The sequence below is a fragment of the Otolemur garnettii genome, unplaced genomic scaffold (genome assembly GCF_000181295.1).
Source record: "Otolemur garnettii isolate 467f Iridium unplaced genomic scaffold, OtoGar3 scaffold00010, whole genome shotgun sequence".
Taxonomy (NCBI): Eukaryota; Metazoa; Chordata; class Mammalia; order Primates; family Galagidae; genus Otolemur; species Otolemur garnettii.
In genome coordinates, this window is record NW_003852405.1 from 29,153,951 (window position 1) to 29,173,160 (window position 19,210).

Consider the following 19,210-nt stretch of genomic DNA (forward strand, 5'->3'; position numbering starts at 1 on the left):
GACCCACGTCTATACCATTCAGCTACACTGTTCCTACACAGCCATTATGTAGATTGATGACTTGGATGGTATAGAAGTTAAAGAAAACATGGAGTCAATTTTCTAATTGATTAACAGACACTTTCAAAGAAAAAGGGAAATTTGAGAAATTTTGCACAAAGTTTTTAGAACCTACCATTTGGGATTTCCCTGATAAATTATCTAGTGGAGAAAATATAAGAGTTCCCACGAAGAGCATAGAATTGTTAGTGGCAAGATACCATCGGGGGAAGGAAGAAAAAGGAAGTCATACACAAGTTATAAAATAATATCAATTATGCACATTACCCTTACAATATTTCAGGCTCTGCTCTAAGCTCTTGGCATCCACTCAATCCCCACAGTCACACTAGGGTAAGACGAGGAATTTACCCACCATACCCTTAACTGTGCTTAGGCACGAGCCTCACAGTGCAGCTGCGTCACCTGTGGTAAGTCACACAGGTGGTAGGTGGCAGAGCTGGAATCTGAACTAGGCCATCAAGCCACGTGGTGTATCTTCAATATGGCCACAGCATTCCCATCACCTGCTGTGTTACACACATTCTCTCATTTCACCAGTACGACGCTGTGAGGGGGTAACGTCATCTCCAGTTTAGAGATGAAGAGACCAAGTCCTAGAGGCTGGCTCCTTGCGCCCTTGTGAGAGATTACTAGATGTCAGTGGAGCTGAGATTCCAAATAAGAGGATTCAGACAGCAAGTTTCTCAACGGGACTGAAGCGAAGAGGGACACAGTCTCTGCAGTGCCTAGGAAACTTGTCCTGAGATCAACAGTCAGCCCTACCCGAGGGCGGGGAGAGTCTGCTCTTTTCACTACAGGGGACTTCAATCCTAACACAGTGCATGACAAGCGAGGGCGCCCTGTGCATTTTCACACTTAATAACTCCTCAGAGTCAGCACACCTAATACCTCCACAGTCATCACCTAATAATTTACTAACTCATTGTTTAATATCTCTTTACCCATAGGCTGTCGGCTCTGTTCATTTTCATTTTCTAGCTATCTACCCAGCAATACTGTGCTAGGTGCCTGCAATGTGTCGGTGACAGGTTATCTTTATCCTGCTTACTTACATCCGCACTCCTGTGTCTTGGGGTTCAATAGTCATCAATGAGTCAAAGAATCAATTAGGAAGGGCAAGTAGAACAAAAAGACAGAAAAGCTACAGAGAAAAGGAAGTATTTGGGTTCGCTCTATTAAATCCCAGATTTTTATTAACATTTTAGCATGCTTATAATTAATAAAGATGATAATTTTTTTTTTTTTTTGGATGGGGCTGGGTTTGAACCCACCACCTCCAGCATATGGGGCCGGCGCCCTACCCTTTTGAGTCATAAGCACCGCCCAATAAGGATGATCATTTGAATTATTTAACTCATCTTTAAAAGCAGAAAGACCACCAAATATCTTCATTCCAAAAGTAAACTATGAGCCAGGTTCTATGAGGACTTGTTTCAGGATGTACCTTGCTTCTTTGGGTGACTATTCTTTCAAAATTTATTCTCCAGAGCTCAGCCTGTGTTTGTGTTCACTGCTTTCCCAAAGGTGAGTTCCTGAGGCAAGTTTTCTCCCAGTGATGAGAGATGTTTGTCTTAAAGCTGATTTCGTTTTAGCAGTGGGGTTACAAGCTGTCATCACCGTTGTCATCGACTCCCTCAATTACGGACAACGGCATTTCTCCTTCATGCAAAATATTAGGAAATTAACAATCCCCACTCTGCATTCATTTGAGAAATCTGCTCTGCCTGTGATGACGCACGTGACAAGCAGGGAGTAATTAGAGACTCTCCGGTCATACCTTTAAGCCATGCAGACATCAGTTAAATCTCCAGCCCAGCACCTTGCAGGGGGGGGTTGGTTTGCAGAGTAAATTTTTTTCGTGACACGATGCAAAAGTCAGCACTGGTAAATTGGTGAGAAAAACAAACCACCCCAACAAAAAATTGTCACCCAACATCCATCCTGATTTTCCAGAATTTTTCTTATTACTCAACGTCTGCTTTAGACCAAAAAAATGAACTGTGGCATGTGAGCCATTTTCAGATCAGATTTACAACTCTCTGAGATGACAACTTGGACTCCAAGAGCCAAATATTTCTTCATGGTGCTAAAAAGACCACAAAGTGATTCTGATCAAATGTCGTGACTGTTTCTTTGGGGCTTAAGGGCATCCTAATGAAGGGAGCTGTGAGCAGGGGAGGGTTAGGGCACAGGCACTGGATGCGCTTCTGTTGATTTACCTACAATTTGTGAAAACAATCTAGGTGTGTTTTCCTGGGCAGGGCGAGCATCACTCTCATCAGACTCTCTCCAGACGCTTCTAATGCCACTGGGCAAGAGTCTCGGGTCCAGTGGGAAGGGCCTGAAGGCTGAGAGGAGCCGTCTGCTGGGTGCCAAGCAGCTGCTGTGACTTTACTGTCCCTTTTGCATAATCTGATGGTCTCTTATCCTCTTTGTTTCCCCAATGCTTTAATATGAAACCTGACGTAGGGATCATCAGTTTAGTTAAACCCAGATTCTAAAAATTGCATGTTAACTAATGATTCGGCATCACCCTTCATTCAAAGTCACCCATATTGACTTTCAATCACCACAAAACAAACTAAACACTTAGAAAACATTAACACTCACATAGTATCAAATAGAGCAGAAAGGTAAACGACCCCCCCCCCCTTTTCTTTTTGAGACAGAGTCTCACCCTGTTGCCCTGGGCAGAGTGCCGTGACATCATCAGAGTTCACAGCAACCTCAGTCTCTTGGGCTCAAGTGATCCTCCTGCCACAGATTCCCAAGTAGCTGGGTCTACAGGTGCCTGCCACAATGCCCAGCTAGTTTTTCTATTTTTAGTAGAGACAGGGTCACTCTTGCTCAGGTTGGTCTTGAACTCCGGAGCTCAAGCAATCCACCTGCCTCGGCTCCCAGAGTGCTGGATTATAAGAGTGAGCCACCAAGTCCCGCCTACACCTCCCGTTTTAGTATGTTATCACCCTTAGGAACGTTTTTTTTGTAAAGTCAGAATCTCATTTCTTTCTGTAGACTTTATAATAAACAAAACCTAAGTTACAATTTAAATCTACTGTAACACCAGCTGTGTGTTTACAAATATATCAGTTTTGTTAGGTCTTTAAAGACAGAAAAATTAAGAAACTGGCCAAATGTAGCTTAAAATTACCCCAATAGTTATTTAAAAATAAGGTTTTACTTGGGTGCTCTAGAATTCTGGCCAAGGTTAAAGTTGACCACCTTTCTTAAAAATTAATTAAATAATGTAAAATTGTAAATTGTAAATGTAAAAAATGTAAATTTTTATTTAATTAATAGCTTAATAAACGCAAATCTAGTCTAAGTGATATTGTTTCCCATTCGTTCACATTCCCCCTGCCAAATCACTTTTTAAGGTAAAGAGGATTTCTAAGTAGGAATGTGGGCCAATTAGGAATTAGAAAGATGATTCTTTAGATATCTAGAGTTTAGATATCTAAGTTTAGATAGAGCAAACTTACTGTCATGATGAGCCCCTTTTCCTGGAAGTATTTGACCAACGGAGCAGCATTCTGCTTGAAGTTCATTAGTCTCCTCTGGGTGGCCTTGAGATTGTCGTCTGGCCGCCCCTGCTGTTCTGCACGCTTCAGTAACCTTTCTTTGAGCCTTTGATTAGCACAAGCCAGGAACACCACCAGGTCAGGAGTACAGATCTGTAGGGAGTATCAACAAGCAGAGAGGCATTCAACATACCAGCCAGCACAAGTGTGGGCAGTGGCATTCATCTCCTTCATTCTGGGCAGGCTGCTATATTTCTGGCCCTCTCCACTTTTGCCAGAATATTTCCAGGGCTGCCACTCTATACAAGGCCAAGAGCAGCCATTCCCATCATAGTCCAAGTAAATGGCATTCCTCAATCCACCTGGTATATGCAGGAGCCTCACATATTTTAGGAAAACACTTTTTGCCGCTGCTTAAATAAATTCCCATGTGGAGTTAAGAACAATCTAGGCCAAACTCTGCCAAAAGTATATGCAACCTGATTTTAGAGAGAAGACGACTGTTGAGCCACAGAGGTTCCATACAGCAGAAAGGTACTACCGTGATTGTTATTTGCTGTCATTTAAAATTTATCGACTGTCTGCCAAGCCCACTGCTAAGTTATTTCCTTATGATATTGCTTAACTTTACAACAACTGCAAGGAAATATTATCTCCATTTTATAGATGAGCAAACTGAGGCTCTGAAAAGTTAGGAACTTGTCTAAGATCACACGGTCAATAAGATAAAAGCTGATACATGTATTTGAACCCAGGTTTGCCTGGTCTAAGGCCTCCGTTTCTTCCACAACCATAATACATGAAAGACCCAAAGGCCTTCATGAATTTCTAAAAATACCAAGGATTGGCATGAAAAGAATCTATAAAATAAGAAGTTTTTATTTAACTAAATTAGAACTAATATTGCATTTAAAGCATGCTGGGACCCCATAGGAAGTGAATGCAATCTATTGTTGAGTATGGAACAAGGCCAAAAGGTAGTTTTGCTTAGTGGTTTAAAGCAACAATTCTCAAATTTTTTTTTTAAAACTTTATTCAAATTAATAGGAGGATGCAACATTTAGGTTACATTGTTCTCACTTCCAGAGTAAAGTTACCTTTGTAGAAGAGCCCCTCACCCAGGGGGCGTGTTATACACCCTCATAATGTGCACAGTAGGTGAGATCCCGCCTCAAGCTCCAATTTCCAAAATCTTTATTGTATCTTCACATTAGTAGATTTTTGAGTGCACACTCCAATAAGCATATACTTAATTTATAAAGTAGGCATGTATACGATGCATGCATTCCTATACTATATGGAATGCAGTGTAAAATATATGAAAAATAAAATTTTGAAAGGACGATTACAATTTTAACATATTTTCTTCCCAAACTACAGTGACTGGTTTGTGCATTCTGGTGAACATCAGTTAGAAAATGGACTTTGGAGGTTGGGAGACATAATTCTAGTATTTGCCCCAGGACTCAGCAGCTGAGTGCTGGGCATATGGCTTAACCTTGCTAAACCTCTATGTCTTCATCTGTCTCCTTGAGTTATTAGAAAGATTGAAAAAGATAAAATACACAGCACGAACTTGTTCCATGGGAGGTGCTCAATATATTTTAGCCACATTTATTATCCCTTTGTTTTCAGGATTCTGTGTGGTCCTGGTTCTCCTTTAACTTCTTGATTTTATTCTGTTGCTCACACTTTTTCCCTCCTCAGCATAAGGGCATTTCCCAAGGCTTAGATGACATTTTTCCCCTCCTTAGGTTCTCATTCTCCCAGTGCCCCCCCACCAAGACCTCCTGCTGACAGATTCCAAATCTACACCGCCTTCAGCTCTTCCAACAGCATCTCAGTCCTTTGTTCTCAAACGTTTACACGACAGCTCTCTCTCTACATCAGTCTTCCTGTTGCCTGTGACCCAGGAAGGCTAGAAAGTAATCTCAGCATCTTTCTACCTAAATGACATTCCCATCTTCTTCATTTGCTTATTTATTTTTATAGTAGCAACATTCCTTTCCTAAGTCTCTCAGCTAGAAGCCTTCGTGTCACTTCTAACCCAGACACATTAAAACTCTGATGTATCCAGGCTATCACTGTTGCCATTTTGTCTTTGAAACACTGTTCAGATTTCCTCTATTCTCACTGCCACTGTGTAAGCACGAGCACATACCAGGAAAAGTATCTGCGAGCCTGCATTTTAGAGTCAGACCGTCCTGAGTTTGAATCTGCCATCCTTGGGGAGACTGCTCAATCCCCTTGAGCTTCCGTCTTCCTAACTGTGCAACAAGGGGGACTCCCCCCACCCCTGAGCTCAGTAGTTTGGCACTACTGGATTTTTAAAAAGACATACAAATTGCTTTTGAGGAATCTTAAAAATGTAGAAAATCACATATAATTTTGTGTGATTTATGATAAAGAGATGATCTGATTTTTATGTTCATTGCTTTCATTTGAACAGATATTATAAAATTCACAACCAATATAATCTTCACGAATATTCAGCTTCACCCAGTATAATAAAAGATACATTTTAAAATCTACTTTAAGTAAATTACACACATGAGGAAGAAGATAATTTCTGACAAAGAAAATGACATATTACACTTGGCTTATTGATAATGTATATTAAAATATAGGAAACAACCGAGCTAGCAGCTCAGTCCTGAAATGCAGGTAAAAACATCTTATGTTTTAAAATTCCTACATTTTGCACTTACATGTAATGTAATGTAATGTCTCTCTCTGTGACACAGGGAGGTCCCAAGCAGCCTTACATCCGTGTGTGATCACCATAATGGTTACAATCATCCATAGTTTGTCTTTTACTACGGGTACTAGCTTTTGCAATACTTAAAGATAGCTGGAAATTTATGTGACTTCTTTTATACTTTGAATAAAATTGCATCTTATTTTTTACATGAATAGACTTTTTCAAGCAGTTTTAGGTTTATGGAAAAATTGGGTGGAATGTATGAAATTTTTGATCCATGAATGCAACTTTGGGTCATAAAGATGACCTACCTTGACGTAAAACTGAAGTTATTGAATTTTATAACTGATTAATTTGCTGTATTTTCTTGGTATAAATTAAGTGACATATGACTTAAATAGTTGACATATGAAATAATCATATGACATATGAAATAAAAAGATGAATGTAAAATAGTTGGGGCCACCACGGCAACTGGGGATAATCAGCTGTCCTATCAGCTCAACTGCGGTCAGAGCAGGCTCATGGGATTCCTGGTAACCCCCACATACCTCCACTCATCTGTCCTTAGTTCTCCAACATGCTACACTTTAAAGGGAAAAATAATAAACTGCTTGTCATTTTTCAAACTTGAAAGTAGAAACAGACATCATTCTGTTCTGTTTCTTTCTCTGTCACCCTCGGTAGAGTGCTGTGGCATCACAGCTCACAGCAACCTCCAACTCTTGGGCTTAAGTGATTCCCTTGTCTCAGCCTCCCAAGTAGCTAGGACTATAGGCACCTGCCACAATGCCCAGCTATTCATTCTATTCTATTTCAAAAGATATGAAGACTCTAAAAAGTTTTCATGAAATCTACTTGTGAAATGTCGAGACGTCTCACCAAACAAAATGGCTGCCGTAAGATCCTTGGCCCACCTTCTCTTAGCCTATATTCTCAAAAAATATCTGCTGATTGAATAAGTGTATAAATAAGTGAGAATAAAACCCGAGTTCTCACATTTGTCTACATGGCCGTCGACTTACAAATTGTTGATACTGCTTTCCCTGGGGGAGCAACTAAGATGAGTCTTTCTCTTCTGCAATTATATAGACAATTCAATCTCCCTGCACCCATTTTTCAAGCTCTTACTTGAACGACTGTTCTGTTAAAAGAACACGTGACTGTCTTTGTATAAGCAGCGATGTATTCTCGTGTCAGACTGCAGAGTGAGCTTATTTTAATGCTCCCTTTCCTTAACTGTCAGGACTTTTGACCGCCCTGTTCTTTACTGAGATGTGCTAGAGGACCTCGATTCCTTGATTCATGTCAGCTACATCGTCAGAAACCAGAAAGCAGGCACCAAAGGAAGCAGAAGATCACCATTTGAAACAAAAACTTGAATCACAGAAACTGAGCGATGGAAAAGCTTTGGAGGTTATCCAACCCGCGTTAATACCAAACCTGTAATCATCTCTGCAGTCTCTTGACAGATAACTTAGAACTTGAACACTTAAACTAGACGTTCTGCCTGAGCATTTCTTGAGCTGCCGCTTACCACTCAGGAGGCAGAACCTCTCATTACTCAACGACTCTGATAACTGAGGTGCTCTTGCTAACACTGGGCTCAAATCTGCTTCCCAATTCTGCATATAGGGAAATTGTAAAATAAATTTTTTTTAATCAATTAAACATTTATTGAATATACACCATGATCACAGAGGCTAGACTAGATCATTATAAAAGGAAAATAGCTGGATAACTATACTTCATTATCATTTGGCATGGAGATAATTTCTTGGTAGAGCTTTCAATAGACCATGGGATTCGGGGACAAAAACTGGAATAGTCTGCCCCCCACCTCCCTGAAAGAGAAGAGTCTCTGGAGGGCACCATCCCAACTCTCACCCCAGGCTTTTGGTTGGAGCTTGTGAAGCAGAATTAAAATATCAGAATAAAAATCTCACCCCCACAACCCCTCATACAAATGGAAGGCCAAACCAGGAGGCTGGCCATGCAAATGAATAGCTGCTACTAACACGATGCATGACCTAGATCCTTACAGAAACGTCAAGTCTTCAGGGAGCTATGAAGGACGCCCCACAGATCGTTCATAAGGAAATTCTTTGCTGGCCTCCCATAAGCACAGACATGCATATTGTAACTGTAGGTCTGCGGGCTCAGTCCAGCTCCTAGGACTATAGTCTGTCTGTTCCACACTGATAATGTTGATTACAAGTTTATCTTCTCAGGTGCAGAACAGAAACAAATGATTCCTCCACCTACCCAGAAGTCTGCTGAACTGATTCTTCCTTTGCTCTCTTTTTTCATCTTCAAACGTTCATGTAATCTAATATGAAGTGTCGATTTCCTGGGCATGAACTAAAGTCTCGCAAGAATAGAGCCATTTGTCTGACCACCTATTTTGGGTTGTCAGCCCTCAAGGGCTATATACCATCAGGGGAGGTGGCACTAAATCCCATTCAGAATTAGGCTGAAGGTGTGGTGGCTTCCCCCTGAACCCCAGCACGTAGGGAGGCAGAGGTGGGGGGACTGCTTGAACCCAGGAGTGGGAGGCCAGCCTGCGCAACATGGTGAGACCCCATCACTACCAAAAAACAAATAAGTAAACAAACAAACAAAAGAAATGGTAGCATCATCTCAGACTTTCATTACATCGAGGCAATTAAACATACTTAACAGACACAGATGAAAGACAGTGAAATGAACTAAAGAATAGATCAGAAGAAAATACCCAGAATGAAGCCAGGGGAAGAAAAGGGGAGAAAAAACAGAGAAAAAAGCAAAGCAAAAGGACTTATAAGACATAGTTAGGAGGCTCTATTTAAAAAGGAGAGAAAATGAAGAAGCAAATGTTTGAGAGGACAACTAAGACTCTTCCAAACTGACAAAAACGATACCGAGTACCAGATTGAAGAAGCAATCTAAAACCAACAGCAAGAAACAGACAACGCAGATCTAAGCACACTGTAGTAAAATTCCTGAAAATGTAAACAGACACAAACTCTCGAAAACATCCACGAAAGAGGAAATGAGAGATTACCTTAGAGAAACAACAGACTAATATCTGAATTTCCAAAAGAAACAAGGAAATACGGGAAACAATGAAATGATTTTTTAAAGAGTCGATGTACAACGATGCCAACCTAGATTTCTATATCCAGGGAAAGTATCTTTCAAAAACTAGGACTAAATGCTGACCTTTCCAGCAAATATAGCTGAGAGAATTTGTCATCAGAAATTCTATAGTAAAGGCCCAGCACGGTGGCTCACCCTGTAATCCTAGCACTATGGGAGGCTGAGGTGGGTGGATTGCCTGAGCTCAGGAGTTCAAGACCAGCCTGAGCAAGAGTGAAATCTCATCTCTAAAAATAGCCTGGTACTGTGGTAGGTGGCTGTGGTCCCAGCTACATGGGAGGCTAAGGCAAGAGGATCACTTGAGCCCAAGAGTTTGAGGTTGCTGTGAGCTGTGATAGCTTAGCACTCTACAGGGCAACAGAGTAAGACTCTGTTGGAGATGGGACGTCATGGGAGGTGTTTGGGTCATGGAGGTGGATCCCTCATGAGCGGCTTGGCAGTGTCCTTGAAGTAATGAGTGGGCTCTTGCTCTGAGTTCCCGTGAGCTGATTGCTGAGAAGAGCTTGGCACTTCCCTTGCGTCTCTCTGGCCTCCTCTCTGGCCATGTGATCTCCACACACAGCAGCTGCCCTTCACCTCCTGCCGTGTGTGGAAGCTGCGAGGCCTCCCCAGACGCAGCTATTTGTGCCCCGCTTCTTGTGCAGCCTGCAGCACCCCAAGCCACACAAATCTTTCTTTGCATATTGCTGAGCATCAGGTATTCCTTTATAGCAACAGTGATGGACTAAGACAGATGGACCGGATAAAAATAAAATGCAACTATTTACTGTTCACGAGAGAGTGTCTAAGCCTGGGTTCTCCAATGTGTGTGTGTGTTTGTGTGAGTGTGTGAGGGCAGAAAACCAAACATGCACCATGAGTCGCTGCACATCGCCCTGGCTCAAAGCTGGCCACAGCAGAAACGGCCAAGTGAAAAAGTGACTCAGGATTATGAGGGGGAAGGAGCATCAGAGGTGTCTGACACAGTGGCACACCTGACAGACATGCAGGCACCAGCCAAAGGGCTGACAAGAGCATCCATGGGAAGACGAGGAGCTGGTGAAACTATACGGCAGCAGCGGACGCAGTGGGCTCGAGGGAGAGACACATTCCCAGAGCTAACGAGCGCCATTTCATGATGACAAAAGGTTTAATTATCAGGAAGAAATAAACACTCTTAATTTGCATGACCTAATAATCTAGCTCAAAGTATACAAAGCTGAACTTGGATGGAACTAAAAGGAGAAAGTCACAAACCCACAATCAGAGCGGGAGATTTTAACACGCCAGGGAAGCTGACAGAGCGAATAGCAAAGACGTCACTAATGACAGGAAAGCTTTCAACACTGTTAGCAAGTTGACATTTATTTATACCACTGCGACCGTCAAGCTGAGTGAGACAAAGTCAAAACACATAAATTTAAACATTTAAACTATAAATTAAAAAAGTTAAAAAACATATATATTAAAAAATATATAAAAGTTGTCAGATATGCAGTCCAGGTATGGTAGCTCATGCCTATAATCCTAGCGCTTTGGGAGGCTGAGGTGGGAGGACTGCTTGAGGCCAGGAGTTTGAGACCTGGGTAACATAAGACCTCACCTCTAAAAAAAAAAAAAGAAAGAAAGAAAGAAAAAAAAGATTAGATGGCATGGTGGCCCATGTCTGTAGTCCTATTCCTCAGGAGGCTGAGGTGGGGAGGGTCACTTCTTGAGCCTCGGAGTTTGAGGCTATAGTGAGCTATGATTGTGCCACTGTACAGTTATGCCTGGGTGACACAGCAAGATTTTTGTCTCAAAGAAAAAAAAGTTGACAGTATTCTGAACCATAAAAGAAGCATCAATGAATTTGAACTGATTGAAATCACACAATCTTGATTGACAAACTCTTTGATAAACTTGATAATTCCTGATAAAACTAATCAACAAAAAAAGAAAAAATGCAGAAACACATATTGAAAATAAAAAGAAACATCCCTAAATCTCCCATAGTGATGGTGATGGTAAAAGAGGATGTTAAGAATAACTTCATGAAAACAATTTGGAAAATTTATATAAAATGAGCAATTTTCTAGAAAAATGCAACTCAAAACTGACAAAAGAACAAACAGCAAGTTGGAATAGTCCTATATTACAGGAGATATTAAATCCATAATTCAAAACTCCCACAGAAAGAACACTGCAGACCTAGATAGCTTCACCAGGGAACTGTACCAAACACCAGGCTAACAGAAATCCTTCTAGAAGATGCAAAAAAAGGGAATATTTCTCAATTCATTTTATGAGACCAGCACAATCTTGAATCCAAAGCCTTACAAAAGCATCAGAAGAAGGAAAAATTATAGGCTAATCTCACTCATGAACATAAACCAAAAAATTCTAAGTTAAATATTAGCAAATAAATCCCACAGCATATAAAAAAGGGTTACACATATCGCGCATGACCAATTTGGGTTTATTTCATGAGCAAAAAATTGGTTTACTTTCCAAAAACCAAGCACTATAATTTACGAATCCAGTAGAGTAGAGAAGAAAATAATATGATCATTTTAATAAGTAAATACATATGGAAAACATTTTGGTAACATTTAGCATTTGTTCATGATGAATACTCATTGAACCAGGAATTCAAGAACTTCCTCAATCTGATAAGGAATAAATATACAAATTTATAGTAAATGTCATACTTCAGTGGAAAATGCTGAAATTTTTTTCTTTGAGATCGGAATGAAAAAAATGCCATTATCATCACTTCTAGCACGGTAATGAAAATTTTTAAGCAATACATTAAAGAAAGAAGAAGCAATAAAATATAGGATTGGAAGGAAAGAAAGACAATTGTCTTGGGGTGGCGCCTGTGGCTCAAAGGAGTAGGGCACCGGCCCCATATAGTGGAGGTAGCAGGTTCAAACCCAGCCCTGGCCAAAAACTGCAAATAAATAAATAAATAAATAAAAGGAAATAGAATTGTCTTTAATTTCAGACAATATGATTGTAATTTAAAAAATCTAAAAGAAGGGCAGTGCCTGTGGCTCAAGGAGTAGGGCGCCGGCCCCATATACTGGAGGTGGTGGGTTCAAACCCGGCCCCGGCCAAAAAACCCCTGCAAAATAAAAAGAAAAAAAAAACTAAAAGAATATGAAAACCATTAGAATAAATTCATAAATTTAGTCTGGTCTGCATACAAGGCCAATATAAAAAAATACATTTTACTTCTATATACTAGCAACAGATAAGTTAAAAATAAAATTAAAATACTAGTTAAGTAACAAAAAAAGTCATTGAATTACCTAGGGGAAAATGTAATGGAGGATGATGGCACAAGAATATGACACTGAGATGGTAGATATTAAGGAAAATTTCAATAAAATGAGGCATAATCATGAATGGAGCCTGTAATACCATACAATATGTCAGTTTTCCCCAAATTGATCTGTAGATTCAATATAATCCCCAAATTCTAACTTTTTTTTTTTTGCTATGGAAATGGAAAAGTTGACTCTTCTATTTGGAAATGCAGAGGGCCAAGAATAGCCAAGGCAATCTTGAAGAAAAAGCGTAAAGTGATAGCACTTATTGCCAGGGAGTGCGACTCATTACAAACTCACAGCAATTAAGACAGCGTGGTTTGGGTGCCAGAAAGACCAGCAGTCCACTGGAACAGAAGAGGGAACCCAGAGGCAGATCCACGGATCCACTGCCCAACTAGAAAGGCATTTGATTCATGAGGGTGGCTCTGCAGGCGATGGAGAAAGCATGGTCTTTTCAATGAATGGGGCTGGGTCAAGTGGATGTCTGTACGGAAAGCAATGACTCTTGACTGTGTTGGAGGATCCATAACAATTCTTTTCAAATTGATTTTCAGATTTAAGTGGGAAAGGTAAAATGATGAAGGTTCTAGAAGATAACAACAACAACCAAAAAATAGCTTCTCGATCTTAGGGCAGAAAGGATTTCTTCTGTAGGACCTAAAAAACTCCAGCCGTACAGGAAAAGCTTGATAAAAAATAAAAAGCCTCTTATTTATTAAGACACACCATTCAGAGTATGAAAACGTCAGTTCTACCATGGAGAACACTACGTGGTCTTGTTCTGACCTACTTCAGTCACCTGTGTCCTCCTCAGGGAATGGGGTCAGTGATATGCATCCCATATGTGAGGGCTGTCTGGAAATGGGTTGAGCAAGGCTTTTTCCGGGGCTGTAGTACTAGGCAGAGGCGTGGGATACGCATCTTTCTTTCTGTCGGCTGCCCGTCTTTCTTTGTGAACCTGCTTCTCTCTGTGCCGCTTGTTAGACCCACTGGACCAAGTTCTCAGAAGGCCTGTGGGCAGCTCGGCACTGACACAGCGTATGGTTTGTCTTCTTCTTCATTGGCCTTGTCTGAATTAACATTTCTGTGGCAATAGTGTGACAGTCTGAGACCGGGGTGGGGGGGGTGAGACACGTGCTGGAGGAGGCCACCTGGCCTGGTTTCGTCCTTGCCTGGACCTCCCTCCAGCCCAGGTAAAAATGGATTTTCAGATCTGAGTCAGAAAGTTAAAGTGATAAAGTTCTAGAAGATAACAACAACAAAAAAATAGCTTCTAGATCTTAAGGTGGACAGGATTTCTTCAGTAGGGTCTAAAGAAACTCTAGCTGTACAGGAAAAGTTTAATAAACTACTATAAAATAAAAAAGCCTCTTATTTATTAACATAACACCATTCAGAGTACGAAAACATGGGCTATGCACCTGCTCTCATTTGGCTACTTCTCTCACCACATGACACACCTGCTCCCTCTTGGCTTCCACGGTGATTGGAAGATCCTCGAAGCCTCCACCAGAAGCAGAAGCTGGTGCCACGCCTCTCACACACCCCGCAGAACCGTGAACCAAATAAACCTCTGCTTTATAAATGACCCAGTCTCAGGTCCTCCTTCATGGCCATGCCAACAGACCAACACAGGAGGCGGTTAGGTGAATGCCATTGTGGCAGGAGTTCCACCCCTTTACCTTTCTGTCTTGTGCCCTTTTACTCTCCTGCCTTCCACTCTTCCCCCGTGGGCTTCCCCCACCAGATGCCAGCACCAGGCTCTTGGACATCAACCTCCAGAACCACGAGACAAATAAACTCCTTTTCTCTCCAAGGTAACCAGTCTGTGGTATTCTGTAGATGAAATGGACCAAGACAATATCCTTTTCCATAGCCCCGTGATTATCCCATGTAGCCCCCAATGCAGACTGTTTCTTCTCTACTTTGGTGAAGTGAGTTATACAGGGTACCTTGTCCTTTCACAAGCTAATTAATCCTATGTGCTGAATGGAGTATCTCATTAATGGTTTCAAAGATGTAGCATAAAAGTTAGTTTACAAAGTTAGTCAATAAAAGCAGCTGGGGTCCATCAGGCTGTCAAGATACAGAATTTAACAAAGAGGAAAAATTAAAGTTTTACTTAATCATAGCAGGTTGACAATAAGCGAATGAATGTAACCTTACGATGCTGTTTTTCCCAGGAGGTCTTTTCCTCACCACTCATGTGGTTGTTCAGTCACCTGTTTTGTTCATTTACACAGGCATCCATCTAATATTTACTAAGATCTTACTGTGAGCTGGAACTTGACATTCCAGAAAGGTAGACTGAGACTAGATGGGCTGTCATTGTCTTCCATGCTAAGCAGATGGAGTTCTATCTTAGACACTTGGGAGTAATAGAATTTGTGCATTAGAGTGAGTGCCAGTGGCAGTGCCGGCCGCGGAGCGTATAGAGGCTGGAGGCAGGCAGGCCCTGTGCAAGGGCTCATGAGCCTGCACTTTCTGCAATGATGTGCCTCTTACGGGTAGAGGTCTAATGAAATGGAATGTAAAACATGATTCTGAATATTGTCTTTGTAGATGCACTTGATTTTAATGACCTTTGAAGAGATGGAGGAACCATGAGTGCTAGCATTAGTCAAACAGAACAGAAATGAAGAAAGGCACTTTCTGAGACTGGAGGGAGGGAGAACTGAAGGCAAACAGGGAGAGTCCAAAGGACATCGGGTGATTCTAACAGCCGTGGAATGAGCTCTCCTGCCTGCGTCACAGTGGTCATCTATGGACTCTTCCTCACCAGTGCATGTGAGACACGGTTGGGTAGATTGCAGAAAACAGTATTCAATACAAAGTGAGGACTACATGCTAATGTTGGGCAATGCTGCCAGACCCAGCTGGGAAAATCCTCGCTTAGTCGGCTTCTGAACCAGCCCTCTTTATCTGTGTCTCACATTATTAACATTTAAATGTATAATATTGACAACAGGAACAATTTTCCATGAGATTCTGTCATTGATACACAAACACAAACCTGCCTCGGGTTGTCTATTATGTTCATAAATTCATGGAGGCCAAGAAGATTGGGAAGGATCTTTAAAGGTCAAGTGGTCCAAATCCCTAGTTGATCCACTTCGTGTTAATCAGCTTTTAAAGAAATTACTGGGGCAAGTAAAGGATGTATATTTAATTTAGTCAAATAAGATATACCATATCCATTTAATGAAGAAATAACGCTTTTATTTTCTCCCTGAGAAAATATTTTTCTTAGGTACAAGTTATCTTGATTCATGTGGCTGAGAGAAGCTAACACTTCAAAAGGAGATGCGTGCTTTATATAGTTCTATTTCACACTCATACACACGTGTTGCTTAGCATGTACTCAAACACAAAGCCTGTCTCTGAAGAAATGCCTAAAAGACTATTAAGTTAATAACGGCTGGAGGGGGGTGATGGTATTCTACTCTCTTCATTAGACATTACTACATCTCTCTCTTTAGCTTATTTCAGAATAATTCTTCTTTGCCATATTTCTAATAAAAAACACTTTAAACTCATATCCTCCGATGATATTTGAGGCATTCATTATGATCCAAAAAAATCCCAGCCAGAGTTTGATAACAAGTAGTTATCAAACAAGTAGTTTAGGACTACTTGTTCCCAAGATTTTATTGTGCATCTTCATAGGAGAACCATCAGGGACGATTCCTTCATTTTTCTACCCATTCAATCCACAAACATTTATTAACTGTTCAATATGTGCCTTCAATTGGTTCAACTAGGTCACTATTTATTCACTGATTTCTTTTTCTTTTTAAAAATTTTCTGATAAGTAGAGTTCTAAGGCTGCCTGGAAAAGCATTTATTGGTGTCTACGCCAGGTCAACAAACATTTAGTAAGATCTTCTATGAGTCAACTACCAATATTAGATGAAAAAAAAAGCAAAATCAGCAAGACACGGTAGTCCCTGCCCACAGGAATCTCCCAAGCCATTGTAGAAGCAGACACAGAAAATGTTTGTTATCTCAACACATCAGAATTCCACGGAAATCCCACCATACTGGAATGTAGTTCCACAATGGAGACCGGCACAGGATTCTACAGAGGTGCAGAACAGGGCCTTGAGGTCTGGAAACTTGTGACCCATGTCTGTACCACATGGGCCTATGGGATGCCCTTCCCAGCAGCTTCCCATGGCTCAGCTTTTCCTGTGCAAAGTATGTAGGGGGAGGAAGAAAAGAAGGAATTAGATCCAAGTCTGTGTCCTGGTAGATGAAAATGGGCCTACGAGAAACCCTGTTGATATAATCAAATTCTTCTGTTATTCACTCCCTCATTCGCTTACTCAGTGAGATGTTGTTTGGTACTACCAGGCACCAAAAGTATAATGGTTACAACATTATTACTCATAATCGGGCCTCCCGCTCTAGCTTGCTCTGATGCAATACAGAAGGTGATGAATTCAGCATTCATTTTAGGAGCTGATGACCTGGTAACTATCATCACATCCAGTACAGCAAGCTTAGCTATGAGGCTGGCTACGCAGTGACTCGGTGGAGAGATTACCAGAATACATGGAATTAAGACTCTTCTGGACAGTCAGGTAGAGCTCCTGCTCCACAATTCCCCCATCCCACCCCGTGCTCCTTTAAATACCATCCACTTCCAGGGGGAGGAGTTAAGTTTTGGTTTCTTTCCTATTACTATCTAATAGTTGGCTTAGTAGATTCATGGTTCTAGAACATCAGGAATGGGAAGTTAAAGTGTTTAAGACTCCAGTCTACATGCTGGGGAAATAGGGCCCCATCCAGGAGGGTCTGTATCTGGATGGGCAGGGAATCGTCACTGCTCCTTATCACAGCACTCTGCACACAGCTTCATCAGCTCAGCACAGCAGGTCGAGGAGCCGTTACCATTTGAATGTGACACACAGATGAAATCTTTTTATGCTAAACAAAAGTGAGGCGGCTCCACAAGACACACACGAAATTAGTTTTCCTTTTCTTCTCTAGCCATAACGAGTTACACAAACACAAACACACAAGTGAACATTTTTCTCATATGCTCCACGCTCAACTAATTGAATTTTTAATGCTGAAAAGTGGTGAACAGAAGAGGCATTTTTATTAAAACCAAAGAAGTTATTTTCTAACCTTGTTGATGCCCGTTTTTAATATTCTACTCAGCACTCTTGGCAGGTTAATCTTTACCTTGCTTTCTCATGAGTCAGAGGATAATTTTTAAGGCTCTATAAGATGATAACTATTGCAAAAATGTGTCTTTTCAAGTTGTGCTGGTGCTGTTGAGTTGAACCCAAACGTCTGAATCTCTGTGGGCCACAGCAGCCCCTGCCTTCACCTTGGCCTTTCTGCAGCAGGGGCCAGAGCCTTGGAGAATAATCGTTCTAACAGGATATTTTTACATTATTAATTTAGTGCTTTATTGTTCTCTTATTTTTGGAAATGTATAAGTGACTTGGGTACAAACAAATTTGAGCAGAAAACCTTTTCAAACATTTCTCTCCTAAAAAACAAAAACATTTGTATCCTTTCTCTGTTTCTGCTGTATGTCTGTGTATTTATCTGTCTGTAATATATGCATATGTATACACAGACATCCATAAACACACAATGCCTAGTAGAAAATAAAAATAGTATTTGGTGTTTCAAGTAAAATATACTTGAGAGAATTTCCAAAAGGCTCATTATTAAATTTTAATGGAAAACAAAGAACTACACTATGGAAAGGCCCACCGGAGATTTGAAACAATTATCTATTCTATTTATTCCCTTGCTCACTTATTAATTCAGTCATTCATTTGGAAAATATTGAGGGTCTAATTGTTACAAAAATAGCATTAAAGAATTCCTAAAAATTTCCAGGGAAGAAGAATCAACTGTTGGCACTAGTTTTCTCCAAGGCTGAACAATTAGTACTTTTAAGAAGATTTTTCTCATATAAAATTCAAAATTAATTTTCTGAATGCAAATATATTTAGGCAGAAGACAAGAGCCATATAGTAAACTAAAAACTCTTACGCATGCGTGGGAAACAGATATGAGGCTCTATTATAAAGAAAAACAAAGATTTTGAAACAGAGCAGAACGTGTAAAACTGAATGCATCTCTTTCAAAACAGACCATTTGGGAAATTTAAAATTCACTTTAATATGTGGTCCACTGTTCAAAGCATTTTTAGATCTAACTCCAGAGAGGTTATTTTGAAGGGGAGACCTTAGTTCTTTGAGACTAGACCAGACCTTCTCTTTTTTTGCTCAGGGAGATGGCACATCTGGCTAGAGAGAACGCTAAAGAAAGGGGTTAGTGGTGTTTGGTCGAGATGTCACACTAACCAGATTTGAGAACTGCAGCCGGTCATTTAACCTCTCTGGGAATCAACTTCTTATTTACAAAGTGAGTTCAGTGGCTACCCATCTTCTTAAATTTGAAGATTATTTTTGAAAAGTTTTTTGGCTCAGCGCCTGTGGCTCAAGTGGCTAAGGCGCCAGCCACATACA

At 40.7% G+C, this 19,210-nt stretch overlaps 1 protein-coding gene across 1 annotated transcript in view; it reads right to left on the minus strand.

The window, feature by feature from the left end:
- AK5 (adenylate kinase 5) overlaps positions 1 to 19,210 on the minus strand; it is a 227,219-nt gene that overhangs the window by 166,898 nt on the left and 41,111 nt on the right. Inside the window, exon 6 of the mRNA XM_003784217.1 lies at positions 3,546 to 3,737. Coding sequence (XP_003784265.1) covers positions 3,546 to 3,737 — 192 coding nt within the window. The remainder of the gene's footprint in view (positions 1 to 3,545; positions 3,738 to 19,210) is intronic.